Here is a 15,037-nt window from a genome sequence, read left to right as displayed (position 1 = left end):
TAAATGACATCAGCAAGACAGTGTATGATAAACCCAAAGAGCCCAACTTTTGGGACATGAATCCACTATTTGACAAAAACTGCTGGGAAATTTGGAAAACAATATGGGAGAGATTAGGTCTAGATCAACATCTCACACCCTACACCAAGATAAATTCAGAATGGGTGAATGACTTGAATATAAAGAGGGAAACTATAAATAAGTTAAGTGAACACAGAATAGTATACTTGTCAGATCTCTGGGAAAGGAAAGACTTTAAAACCAAGCAAGAGTTAGAGAAAATTACAAAATGTAAATTAAATGGTTTTGATTATATTAAACTAAAAAGCTTTTGTACAAACAAACAAAAAAAAAAAAAAAGAAATTATTAAAGAATCCTAGTCCCAAACCTGGATGGAACCTCAAAGACTTTTATGTTCCATGTAAAGAAAATTAAAGACCAAGTTTCAAGTAAATGACTTGCCCATAGTCACAAAAATATGAGTGAAAGAGATGGGATATGAACCCTGTTACTCTAATCCAGGTGTTCTTTCCACTGTGGTATCTCCCCACAGTCAAAATCCATATCAGGACAATATGCTTCATAACCCTGAAGTCAGAGAAATAGCCTCAACTCACTTTTACAGTGTATGTGAGTGTATTTGTTTACTTTACAAAGCACTTTCCTGACAAGATAGAACTTTGTTGAAGCAACAGATACAAGTAGTGTTACCCCCATTTTATAGATGAAAAAAACTGAGGCTTAGAAAAGATAGATGACTTGGCTCACTGTAGCAAGCCTAAGCCAGAAATGAAACTCAAGTCTTCTGACTCCAAATCTCTCTGTCTCTTTTTCTGTCTGTTTCTCTCTGCCTCTATCTCTCTAAGTTTCTGTCTCTGTCTCCTCTCTTTCTCTTTCTCTTTCTGTGTCTCTGTGTCTCTGTCTTGCTCTCTCTTTCTCTCATAGGCACTTTGATTTCATTGGTGTAGACAGGTCCCCATTAGGAGCTTTCTCTTCTAGTGTAAGCCAGCACCTTCTCTGCAATTTGCAGTGTTAGAGAATTTCTGAGAGATTTAAGTCACCTGCCCCGGGTCACTCAATCACTATTCTAGCAGAGACAGAACTGGAATCCAGCTTCCAAGGCCACCTCTCTCTTCACTGAGCTTTACTGCCTTCCAAACCTACAATCTACTGTCTATAATCAGAATGAATCTATCACTCACCAAGGGATTTGCTCCAAATAATTTTGCCTTTCTGAGCTTTGGTCTCCTCTCATATGAGCCAGATCTTTAAATGCAATGTGACTGACCCTCATAAGGAAGTCATGGAGAACGAAAACATAAACAGAAATAATAACTATAATAAATATTGTTATTCCTCACTTTGCCATTGATTAATTGGCAAATTTGCCTCATTAATTGGCAAAAGACTGCATACTCACTGTAATCATACATGGTGTGACAGAAAGAACCTTGGCTTTGGAATCAAAAGTTCTGGGCTTGGACCTTCCAGCTCTGCCAGTAACATACAACCAAAGTGACCCTGGGCAAGAGACTCCACCTCCCCAGGCCTTAGTGTCTTCATCTATTAAATGAGAGGGTTGAACTAGCTGGCTTCTAATACCCTTCTAGTTCTAAAGTTATGATCTCACTTTCACTAGTTCCTTTCAGATCCAGGGAGATTAGCAAATAAGCAAAGATATCACCCCTAAGAGCAGAGGGGCAACAGCTGCAATCAGACTCAACTCTTCTAAGCACAGAGTTCTATTTCTCCTTAGCTTAGGGGAGGTTTGTGTCTGACCTTTTGGAGACTGAACAGAGGGTCACACTATAGTTACAGTTTTTGTAATTTTTCCAATATTCCTCCATCAAACTGGAAAATCTCTCTCTCTCTCTCTCTCTCTCTCTCTCTCTCTCTCTCTCTCTCTCTCTGTCTCTCTGTCTCTGTCTCTCTCTGTCTCTGTCTGTCTGTCTGTCTGTCTGTCTCTCTCTCTCTCTCTCTGTCTGTCTGTCTCTCTGTCTGTCTCTCTGTCTCTCTGTCTCTCTCTCTCTCTCTGTCTCTCTCTTTCTCTCTATTGCTGTGTGTGTGTGTGTGTGTGTGTGTGTGACTTGAAGGGGGAGAAAGCCTTTGAACTGAGTAAACTGTAGAAGAATTTGAAACAGCTCTCCTAGTTGCAGGAAGAAAAATCAGTCAAGCAATGGTGAAATTTTTTTGGCCTCTAAAGTCTCACCCTTTGAAAATTGGGGAATTTGTAATTATGCAAGCAAGAACTAGAGAGTGGAGGGAGGATACACATGGATAATTCTCTCCAGATTTCAAGTAAATCAGCCAAGAGAGCACAACATCCAGCCAACTGAAACCACAGTACACTGGGATTCACTTCATTACTGAATTTTTTCTACTGAATTCACATGCTGACTGTAGTTGAAAAATGCAAACTTGGTGGCTTATTACTTTGGCCAAGACCAAGCAGAGTCAGTTTTATCTAAGGATTGTCCTTGATCTCAGTAGAGTCCTTTTTAAAATTTGGATGGACAAGGAGAGAATGGTTTACAAAGTTTCTTGATCTGGATCATCATTTCAGGCTCTTTCTAGCAACAACTCAACTTATTTACTGAGTGGTAGCAAGGCATAATACATAAAGAGCTCACTCCAGAGGCAAAATAATTTGAATTCAAGTTGCATCTCTGACACCTGATGGCTGTGTGACCTCAGACAAGTTAATCATTCTTTGTCCCTGGCAATTCTCTAAGATTGTAAAAACAAGCAAAATAAAGGTTGATCTGTATTGGAAGAGCAAGGGACCCCTGCTAATGAACTCTCACATTTGAATTGAGAACAAAAAAGTGGAAAGGAGACATTATTACATGGGGAAACCTGAATTTGCAATTCCACCTCAAATACTAATTAATTATGAGACTATGGGCAAATCACTTAGCCCTCAGAATCTCAGTGTTTTCATTTGTAAAGATTCATAATATTTTCTACTTCCTTCACAGAGTAATGCTGAGAACAGTGTGCTTTCTTTATATATCTATGTATGTATGTATATGTATATATATACATACACATATATGTATATAGGTATACACATATATTAATGTTAAATATTTCCCAATTACATTTCTAAAAATTATGAACTTTTATTAAAATTTTGAGTTCCAAATTCTCTCCTTCCCTTCAACTCTTCCCCAGCCCTTGAGAAGGTAAATAATATGTCAATTATACCTGGGTTCAAATCTGGCCTCGGGTACTTCCTAGCTATGTGACCCTGGGCAAGGCTCTTAATCCCAGTCACCTAGCCCTGATCACTTTTCTGCCTTGAAACTGATACTTCTATGAAAGAAGGTAAGGGTTTTTTAATAAATAATAAAAATAAAAATTATATATGCAAAACAAACAAAACAAAAGAAACAAAAGAAAACAAACAAAAATGAGAAAAATAAAGTGAAAAAAGGATTCTTCAATCTGCCCTCATTGTTCATTAATTCTCTCTTTGGAGACAGCATTTTTCATCATGGGTCCTCTGCAATTGTCCTGGATCATTGTCTTGATTAGGATAGCCAAGTCTTTCACAGCTAATCATCTGTACAATATTATTATTACTGTGTACATGATTTTTTAAGCATTTTTTCTCAATAGTGTGGCACAGTAGAAAGAGACTCTGAAATCCAAGGTTTGCTGTTGTTATTGTTCAGTTGTTTCAGACATGCCTTACTCTCTACAACCATTTGTGGTGTTTTCTTGGCAAAGATACTGGAGCGCTTTCCCATTTCCTTCTCCAGTTCATTTTACAGATGAGGAAGCCAAAATAAAGAGTCAAGTGATTTGTGACATAGCTATTAAGTATCTGAGACCAGATTCAAACTCAGGAAGATGAGTTTTCTTGACTCCAAGCCCAACAATCTATCCATTGCGGTATCTAGGTCCCCTAAAATCAGAAGACTTGGGTTCAAATCTCCTTTCTCACATTTACTCCCTGCATTTTGGGCTACAGTAATTCTGCTTCAGCCATAGAACCCAGTGCTTTCTTTGCCATGGGTAGCTATTATCTTTCTTAAAGTAGATTGCAACCTTTCCATCTTTTTTTGTATGAAGGTAAATGAATTGGTGTGCCCTAGTGATCAATCCCAATCTTCCAGATACTAGGCTTTTTTTGATAGACTAGAGTGAATTGCACTCTTCTTAGGAGGTGAGGTTCTCTAGGAGTTTTCTTTAATCTTAAATTTGCAAAGGTTTTTAAGTAAGCCTAGAAAGATGAGTATACTCAGAGCAAGGAAGGATTGCTTTGGATTCTATTATCACTCATAATATCTGATTATGAATGTGATTTACACAATTAAGCTATAAGAGTTAAATAATTGTGGCTATAATTATTGCCCAGAAACAATTTTTTTAATGGAAGAATCACTGACACTCCCTGGTCCTGGACAGGAAAAGTCTTTTTGTGTGGGGTGAAATTAGCTAATACACAATGTTCAAGGAGAGATGCCAAAACAAATTTTAGGAGAATAAAACATTAATTTCTGGGGCATCGGTGTCACACGAAAGGCTTGAAAATTTGTATTGTTTGATGTCATCCTTAAACTAACATAGGGAGTTAAGAAAATATTTCCATAGCCAAAATGAAAGAGTGGAATGGCCTCAACATCCTGGAAAAGTGGAGTAAGAAATACTAAGCAAAAGTTAAAATTCTAGAAACTCTACTTATTCACCTGGTTTAAAAAATTTAAGATGGTTGAATCAGTGGTTCAAACATTCTGGAAAACAATTTATCGTCATGCTAAGAAAGTGAATAAAATGTCTACATCTTTGACTTAGAGATTCCACTACTAACCATCTCCTCTAAGGAGATCAAAGATAAAAAGAAATGTTTCTTATCTGCCAAAATATTTATAGCAGCTTGTTTGATGTAGTAAAGATCTGAAAGGGAAAAGTAAATGTCCATTAATTAGCGCATAACTAAACAAACTCTGGTACATAAGATGATAGATTCAGCATGGGAAAAGACTCCAGAAGACAGCTAAACCAAACCCCTCATTGGAATAGATGAAGGAATGAATGAAGGAATAAAATTTGTACTGCATTAAGTATTTGCTATGATACAAGGATTGTGCTAAGAGCTGAAATGAAAAATAAACAAGCGAGACAGTCCTTCCTCTCAGTGAGCTTGTATTCTAAATATAAGAAGACAAAATATAGAGGGTAGGTAAGGTAGGGCTATAAAAGAGTAAGAGATGTGGAGAGGTGGCACAGGATGGAGTGGGAGACAAAGCAGAATGGTGAGCCTAGAAATAACTGGGAATCCCATTTCCAATGGCAGAAAAAGGAAGGCTAGAGAAAAGATAAAATGGCCTGTACTCTCATTTTTTAAAGGAGTGAATTAAGGACATGAATAATGAAATAATGACTATGAGGAATACAATTAAGCTTGAGAAGTTTCCTATGAACTGATGAAAATAAGTAAATCAATTAGAGAATGACTTATATTCTTATAAATTTGAGAGAATTTTCTCTTTATTTTAGATATAAGACCTCTAAGAAATAAAAAAAAAATTCCCAACTCACTTCTACATTCATTTTATTTGTACAAAACCTTTTTGATTTAATGTATTCAAAATCATCCATTTTATGTCTTACAGTGATTTCCATCTCTTGTTTACTCATAAATTCTTCTCCCATCCATAAATCTAATGCATAATATATTCCTTGTTCTAATTCACTTATGATATCTCTGGAGGACAGCTCTCTGCGGAGGGTCAGAAGGAAGATACATTCAGAAATTAAGTCAATTCAAAACCAAAAGATATCAATGCAAATTTTAAAAGAAAACAAAAGAAAGTCAATACATCAAAACTATTTTTAGGACCTTGGTTAAAAGATAAAATGCAAATGTTTATCATAGATCAAATCAGATTATAACAACTAAAATATAACAATCTATAAGACATACAGACTGATTTTTAGAATGACATTTTCTAATAGTGAATCTGCTTCTAAATTCCTAATTCTGTTCTATAGGAACTAGAGGAAGAACTCTTCTTTTTCTCATTAATGCATTAACAACAAAAAAACTTTCTGCCCCCACGCCACTAAAAAAATATTTTCAGAATATAATAACAGAACAAAAAAAGTGTCTTGTATATTCCACCCACAATCCTGATTTCCTCCAAGGTCCATCTCTGTATTGTGTTGATCTAGTGGGTGTTATGTTTGATAGGCTTGTCTAGAGGAAATAATTAGAATATTTGTAGAGACAGGTGTGAGAAGTCAAACTTCTCTAAGTCTTGTGCATTACACAGCATATGAACGCAAAAGGGACATAGACTATAGAGTGCTTTATTAATACAGTGTCCCATACTCTTTTGTAGATTGATGGAATAATTGATTGATGTTCACTATAGTTTAAATTCTTCTCTTTCTTCTCCCCAACTGGCATATAAGTACTAGAATCATAAATATTTTACTATTTCTCCCTGATAACAAGTCAGGGGCCATGCATGCAAAAGAGGTTACATGGGCTTCATAAGTAACTCAATGGCACTAAGCTCATTGGTAAGGTTTCAACCTCTGCTGCTTCTTCATCACAACTAATTTCTCTATAGCCAGATGCCTGTGGGATGTTGTTCCATTGCTGAAGGGTGTTTAGTGTATTTGATCTATATCACTTGAGTTTCATCAGTTGCACACATATACATACACCTGTGCAGCATTCATTGAATTCACTCAAGAGAATATCCTAGAATCAAATGGACTGGCACTAATTTATTCTTCAGAAGACCATCTATTTTTGCATGTCTATGAGGAACATGAGTCTTAGATCTTATAAGAGAGGGAGTTATTTTTAAAAGTGAAGAGATTAATTTTTATCTGCCTTTTATGTGATTAGTGAATTTAGTTCTGATATTCCATGTAGAATTTTATGATGAAAAACCACTTGAGTTTCAAGAGCCAAAATGAAAAGAGTTCATTTTTAATGGTAAAAATAGGATTTAATAACTCTTCTTTAGAAACTAGAATCTCTCTAGGTTCTGTAATGAAGGCCAAAGTGCTGCAAGGGTGGCATTAGGCTTTCTTATTTCTTCCTTCTCACTCCCAGTGTGCAATAATGGGAAAGAGTGGTTAAAGGGCTTTACCTTTCACTCGGCAATGGAATGGCTGCACCGTCTCATCAAGAAATTCTTCCTATATCTTATCCCTGGTCCTTGCCAACTATTCTATAAGAATAACTAGGAGGAAGAAAGATATTTTAGCCTAACTGTCATGGAGCATCCTTAAGACACAACTCTTCTTTTGGACTTTCATCATCTTATAATCACAGGACTAGAGACCTAACCCAGAGGTTCTTGGCTCTTTTTGTGTCATGGATTCCTTTGGAAGTCTGATGAAGCTTAAGGAAACTTATTTGGAATATTTTTAAAATACATTAAATAAAGCTTGTTTTAGAATTATCTCATGTGTAGGATTACAAAGGAAACAAGTTATACTGATCTAAAATCATCAAAATATCTAAAAATTTTTAAAATAATCAACCCTAGGGTAAGAATTCTTACTCTAATTTATCTTCTCCCCACTTCCAATTTTATGCTCAAATCTACCTATATTCATAAAAACTTCCAGAAAAGGTAATTCTACAACTTACATTCATAATCCACAATAATGGACCTGTCAGTGATGTAATATTTTGCTCTTGTCTAATCTAAATGCCTCTTGCTGCCATGTGAGAAGTGTTCCTCTCAGTTTTTCCTTACTAGACATGAAGATGGGCTCCCCAACATCAATTACAAAATGTCTCCTCACTGATTGTAATTAAGTGTTAGCTCTGTCTTCATCTATAGCGATATGAAAATCAATTCCTTTTTCCTTTTTTCATGGAAGCTAGTTCCCATGTTATTGTCTTGTAGTAAAATGAGTAGAAAGAGCCCTGGACTTCTGGGTTTGAGTCTAAGCTCTAATCCTTACTGCTACCACTTACTACTTATTACTTACTACTACTACTACTACTACTACTACTACTACTACTTACCACTACTACTAATTCTTACTTCGGAAAGTTACTTAACCTTTTAGGGTATCAATTCTCATGTGTGAAACAAGGAAACTGGCCTAAATGACATAAGAGGTTCCTTCTACTACTTTCATTCTATGATTATATGTCACTCTTGAATTATTTCTTCAATGTCATTCATGTCCAGCTTCAGTATCGGGGCTCCAAACCTACTATTGGCCTGGGAATTGTGACCAATCATTCTTCATTTTACAGAGGAAAATGCAAGAAGAAATAGGCTTACATCATAACCACTGAGAGGGAAGAGAAAGAAGTAGGATATACAGCAAATATAATTCCTGAGGGAAACCACATAGTCTCTCTCTCTCCTAAATCTTTGGAAATAAAATGGAACATTATTTCTCTGGGATGGTTTAGAGACAGATCTGGCTAGAAGATCTGTGGGTAGATTATCTATGTCTTTGATAACATGAGAGTCTACATCAATAAAAATACTCTTTCTCCCTAAGAAGTAAAAAGTAATAAAATACAATGATCTGTACCCCTAACACTCCTCCACATAGCCTTCTTTCTGCTCCAAATTTTCCAAATGTTGTAAATATGTTCTAAATATATTCCAAATTTTTCAAATGCCAAGAAAATAGCAACAAAAATGAAAGAATCCCAGATATAGAAAATTTTTACTAAATCTCAGAATTTATAGGTATTTACTTGGAATCAAGAAGATCTAGGTTCAAATTTCACCTCAGAGAGTTACAAACTGTGTGATTCTGGATTAGTCACTTAATATTGCTCAACTTTATTTTCCTCATCTATAAATGGGGGAATTAGATTCAATGACCTCCGTTTTCTTTTAGCTCTAGATATGCAATCCTATGACAATTTAGCTCTAAATATGCAATCCTATGACATTAAAAAGAAACTAATCAGAGTTCAATTTTGTAAAAAGAGAATGAAGCAATCCAGGTTACCAGTAAAAAATATGGGGTAAAACAAATTATGAAAGAAAACTTTGGCAAAAGAACAAGATCTATTGGATCCTCCTATTAGAGTGTGCATTTTATAGAAAACATAAAGGCCATTTGAATAGTATGTGAGCCAAAGTTGACCTTTTAAATAACTAAAAAAAAAAAATTGGCGTGTGTTTTTGTGTTTCAGAGCTGTGGAACTGGATTTTTTCACTCTGTGTCCGGAGAATGTTTGCCCTGTGACTGTAATGGGAATTCAAACGAGTGTCTGGATGGTTCTGGATTCTGTGTGGTAAGTGACAGTTCCCTTAACCCTGTGTCTAGTTCACCCAACCTCTTTATTTTGAAAATAGAAAATAAAACCCTAGTGGTGAATGTTCGATGAATTTAGAACAGGTGTAATCAGAAGAAACCAAATCTTCATGGAGCAGGGCATGAGAACTGTGGCACTTTGAGGAGGGGCATATGTACTGGCCCCTTGCTACAGGTCAGGCACAGAACCTCTATGAGCCTCAGATCCAGAAATCCTCCCCATGAGTACTGTATTCACTGCAAGAGAGTTGAATTACAACCAGTATTTTGGTGATTCCAAAGTGAGCCCAGTTGACTCTTGGAAGAGGTAATAGTGAAATGGATTTGAGCAACTTTTCCCATTCATTACACATAAAGGAAACCTCTTTGTTCATTCTTTTAGGCTGGAGCCCTTCCTTCTTTGTGGAAAGAGAGTGACAAATAATAAGGTCACTTAAAGAGGCTCTAGCTTTGCATTGTTTAGTCTGGATGAGCTGAGTTTCTCTCCTCCCCCTACCTTCTTAAATAACCCTTACATTCAGGATGTCCTCTGCTGGGGTGTAGGCATAGGCAGCTGACAAAACCTACTCCCCCTTTCTAATGTTCCCATCTCCGGTTTCCTGTTATTTTAATACCAGAGATTTTTTTTTCCCAAAATCATCCCCATGGAAATGCTTGAGTGAATGTACAACTCTGATAATTTGTACTTCATTCACTCAACCCCCAGGACAGCAGGACTTAGCATCTCAGTCACTTTTTCTTGGCAAAACAAAGAAGCCCAAAGCTAGGGAGGGAGGGGGAGATCGATTCTCCCACAGGAAAAAATAGCAACTGACCTCATAGACAAACTGTTCCTTCTGCCAGGTGTCTAATGGTAGCAGTGAGAAACACATCTGTCTTTCTGATAAAGGTATTAGCCTAAGCAGGGGGTAAGGCCCGGATGTCATAGAGAGCCCTGGGGTGGAAATACTTGTTCTACTAATACAAGTTAGTTAGCACCATCTTTGGCATTTTTAGTTTTAAAGCAGAGGTTCTTCATATTTCTTGTGATGTGTTGATAACATAAAATAAAATACATAGGATTATAAAGGAAACCAAATTTTAATTTTTTCCCCATCAAAGTTCAAAGATCTAAGGATCCCAGTTTCCAGATCTTTGAGTTAAAGAATTAAATTTTACAGATGAAGAAACTGAGGCAAACAGAACTTAAATGACCTTCCTAGGGTCACACAGTTCATAGAACTCCAAAACTTGGGGGCAGCTGGGTAGCTCAGTGGATTGGGAACCAGGCCTAGAGATGGGAGGTCCTAAGTTCGAATTTGACCTCAGACACTTCCTAGCTGTGACCCTGGGCAAGTCACTTGACCCCCATTGCCTACCCTTACCACTCTTCTGCCTTGGAGCCAATACACAGTATTGACTCCAAGACGGAAGGTAAGGGTTTTATTGAAAAAACAAAAACAACAACAAAAAAAAAGAACTCCAAAACTTTGCTCTTCCTGCCTCCAGGATCAAGACTGTAGTCCCTGTACCACCCAGCTGCCTAGATATGCAATTTTACTTTGACAACTCTCATTTTAAAGTGCTGAGATATTCAGTGATTTAGCCAGGGTCACACAATCAGAAAGTATCAGAAGATTAGAACTTGTATCTTCCTGGCACCTCTATCCACTACACCATCATTGCCTCTCTTTAGCATAAGTGATGGAGTCTTTTTATCAATATTAACGTGTTGAACTTTCTAAATAGAGCTTCAAAAGGCAATTGGGAACCTCCTAGCTAACACCTGGTTATTATCACTAGACAGAGAAGCACAGGCAAAGCAGAAGAGTCACACCTAGAAACATTTCCCCTCATTTCACCTTCAACAAAGGGGAGGCTCTAGGAACTGGGGGCAAGAGGAGAGGCGGGTCATGGCAACATTGGTCCCATTATAGAAGACTGTCCAATGGAGTGGACTCTGAGTGAGAGATAAGGCACAAAGCCCTTATCTACCCATTCCACAGCAAGTCTTAGTTGAACTACTGCTGGCGTTGAGGGGAGTAGAAAGAAAAAGATGATCCTTAGAAGAGTTGTGCCATGGCGGTGGGACCATGCAAAGCTGTGCAGGGATCAGGGCATTGCAGGGCTTTGGACTGAACAGCTCCAGGACATTGGGAGTAGGGCCAAGGGAGGGAGCAAGGTCATTCCCTGTACCCCTTTGTGAGCCAGATTCTTTGCTTGTCTGGTCTGTTGTTTAGTCATTTTGCAATTATGTCTGACTCTTCATTATTTCTTTTAGGGTTTTCTTGGCAAAGATGACTGGAGTGATCTGTCATTTCCTTCTCCAGTTCATTTTATAGTTGAGGAAACTGAGGCAAATGGGGGTTAAGTAACTTGCTTAGAGTCACACGGTGTCTGAGGCTGGATTTTAAGTCAGGGAGACATCTTCCTGATTCCAAGCCCTCTGCCCTATCCACCACATTACTTAGCTTCCCCTTTGTAAGCCAGAAGACACAAAAAATAGCACACGCTAACCTCCTCCTCTAGAGGTTTTGCAGAGCCCTAGATGTAAGAACCCAAGAGACAAGGCCCTGTGGCCCCACCTAAGATACTGTTTATGTAGCAGCTATGAAGGGAGAAACAAGATGCATACCACCACTAGTTTGTTTAATAAGGAAAAAGAATAATTTATGGGAACAAAAAACAAACAGTTTTTTTTAGTTGCGTGTATTTACATGGAGCACATGAAAAATTATAAAGATTGTAGATGTACTGGGTCATATCACTTAATTTAGATAAAGCCCAGTTTCTAACCATTTGGTTTATTTGTCTTACTTGTCTCCACAGTCTGTAACAGCCAACTCAGATTTGTTTTCTTTGTTCCAGATTATTCTCAGCTGCCAAGGACCTAGAAAACAAGTCTAGAATTTCACATTTACAAATAGTTTCATTACATTTCATAGCTGGAAGCTCCCCGAGACATAATTACAGATGGGGAAAAAGAGGCGCACAGAAATTTAATTCAGCATATTTCAGTTTATAGTCGTTAAATAACTACTCTGTTACTTATTATTATTAATTACTATTATAGAAATTTATTATTACAAATAAATATTATTTATTAGAATAGTGTTATTATTATTGTTGTTATTATTATTATTATTATTATTAAATAACTAGGTTAGGCACTGGGCATGTGAAAACCAAAACCAAACAGTCCTTGCCCTGAATGTGCTTGCATTCTACTTGGGGAAGAGAATTCCAGAGAGGGAATGTTCTAAGTACTCAAGAAAGTAAATAGAAAGAGTATGCAAATATCCAAAGAAAGAAAGTAAAATTCTTATTGTACTTTCAAAGAGGACCAGTGCCATCATGGTGTGATGTCTTGATTTTAAGTGAGGCAGAGTTCGACAAAGTCTTCAATCTCAGTCTCTCATGTGGAGGCATTGAAGTCTAGTGGCAAGTCAAAAGTATTTGAAGAGCTGTCATCTGGAAAAGGGATTAAATTAGCCAAAGAGCCAAGAAGTGAAATGGATAAAAGTGGCAGAGACTTTGCAAATTTAGGCTTTATAAAAGGAAAAGCTTCCTAAATGAGAGTTGTCAAAGTGAAATTGGATATCTAAGCAGCTGGGTGGTTCAGGGACTACAGTCTTGATCCTGGAGGCAGGAAGAGCAAAGTTTTGGAGTTCTATGAACTGTGTGACCCTAGAAGGTCACTTAAGTTCTGTTTGCCTCAGTTTCGTCATCTGTTCAATGGGGTTAATAATAGGATATAACTCCCAAGTGTGTTAGGTAAATTCAGAAAATATGCTGACTTGTTAAAAAATGGAAGACCTTCTTCACCAGGAGTTCCTTATTTAATTTGTTCACAAGCCTGGACCCTATGTCTGTAACATTGTGAGGATCAAATGAGACTATATTTGCAAAGCATTTTATAAGCTTTAAGGTGCTATATAAATGTTAGCTATTATTATTTTTACTATTTTAACTCAGGAGACAAGGAGTTACCATCCACTGGGTTCTTCAATCAAAGGCAGAATACGCCCAGTTGGCTATATTGAACTATATTGTAAAGGAAATTCTGGTTCAGCTGCAGGTTGGACTAGATGGCTTTCCAATGCAAGACCATGTGATTCTTTGAATATATTTTTTCCATAGTCAATAATGTGTGGAATCAGGAAGATGCATTTTCCTGAGTTCAAATTCAGCCTTAAACAATTTTTAGCTGCATGACTCTGGGAAAGTCATTTCACCTTATTTCCCTCGTCTGTAAAATGAACTGGAGAATAAAATGGCAAACTCTCTAGTATCTTTGCCAAGAAAACCCAAAATGGGGTCACAAAGACTCTGACATAACTAAAATGTCTGAACAACAATGAAATTTTTGAGTAGAAGTCAGCTGTGCTTAGATGTGTTTTAGGAATATGGGAACTAGGTAGAGATCAGGGAGAGGGAGAGGGAGAGCCTAGAGAGAAACCAATTAAGATATTATTACAAAGTCCAAGTTATTGCTTCAGGTCATGTGGCTAGTAGGACAACTAGGTGGCACAGTGGACAGAGTACTAGGCCTAGAGATTCATCATCCTGAGTTCAAATATGGCCTCAGACACATACATAGTAGCTGTGTGACCCTGGGCAAGTCACCTAACACTGTTTGCCTCAGTTTCCACATCTGCAAAATAAACTGGAGAAGGAAATGGTAAACCACTCTTGTATCTTTGCCAAGAAAGCCTCAAATAAGGGTCATGAAGAATTGGATATGAATGAAAAATACTAAACAACTACAATATGCAGCTAGTTAGAGATAGAGCTGAGATAAGAATCCAGACCTAGTTAAATAGTCCATCCACTACAACATATTGCCTCTTTTTTGTCATTCAGTCAATTGTGCCACCTAAACTGCCTCTTGCAACTTATTAAAACCATACATATTTCAAATAAGTGTCTCAAATTCAGCGGACCCAATTTTTGACTCTTGTACAACTTCCAGTCCTAGTTTCTTATTTCCCATTTTCTCCCTTTCAAAACATTTTTTGATACCTTTTCATATTGATAGCAAAATAAATCATTGTACATATCTATCCTCACCTGCTCCTAATTTTCTCTCAAGCCTGTTCTTTCCAGGTGAAACAATTCAACATGACTAAACATTTTTATTCATTGACTTTCAAAAGGAGCAAAAACCATTCTGTAACTGATCCAACAAAGATAAAGCCTCAAATACTCTGAATTAAGTTAAACAAACAAGAATTATATTTCTTCACAAGTGAAATTTTAGCATATAAATTAGGAGGTCAGAGAGCATTTGACAGGTTTCCAATGAGTGCAAGTCACCAGGCACAGAAGATAAACTATATTCCAGGATGCTAAAAGAACACCAAGATGTAATTACTGATGAATTATCAGTGATATCTGGGAGGAAGGGGAAAAGATCTTTGGAAAATCATAGAAAATAAGAGAGGAACCACAAGAAAAAAGGACAGTTGTCTCCATTTTCCAAAGGGGAAGAAATAAATTCTTCAAAATATAGTTTTTTATAGTTACAGACAAAATTCTCTAACATATCAAAGAGATCATTTGTGAACACTTAGTAAGGGAAGCTACAATCACCAAGTTCATCAAAAACAAATCTCTTTGTCTCTGTCTCTGTCTTTCTCTGTCTCTCTGCCTCTGTCTTTCTGTCTCTGTCTTTATCTCTCTCTGTCTCTCTATCTCTGGCTCTATCTCTCCCTGTTTCTCTGTCTATCTCTGTCTGTCTGTATCTATCTCTGTCTGTATCTGTCTCTGTGTGTGTGTCTCTGTATGTGT

General features: G+C 37.0%; 1 protein-coding gene across 2 annotated transcripts in view; it reads left to right on the top strand.

Moving 5' to 3' along the window:
- The window catches only part of LAMA4 (laminin subunit alpha 4), a 211,411-nt gene that overhangs the window by 55,608 nt on the left and 140,766 nt on the right, over positions 1-15,037 (top strand). For both annotated transcript variants that reach the window (XM_044676736.1, XM_044676735.1), the window contains exon 2: positions 9,147-9,248. In XM_044676736.1, the coding sequence (XP_044532671.1) occupies positions 9,147-9,248 (102 nt within the window). The remainder of the gene's footprint in view (positions 1-9,146; positions 9,249-15,037) is intronic.

Source organism: Gracilinanus agilis, chromosome 4 (assembly GCF_016433145.1).
Source record: "Gracilinanus agilis isolate LMUSP501 chromosome 4, AgileGrace, whole genome shotgun sequence".
NCBI lineage: Eukaryota > Metazoa > Chordata > Mammalia > Didelphimorphia > Didelphidae > Gracilinanus > Gracilinanus agilis.
Note: the sequence above shows the minus strand (reverse complement) of the source record. Positions and strands in the feature narration are given on the sequence as shown.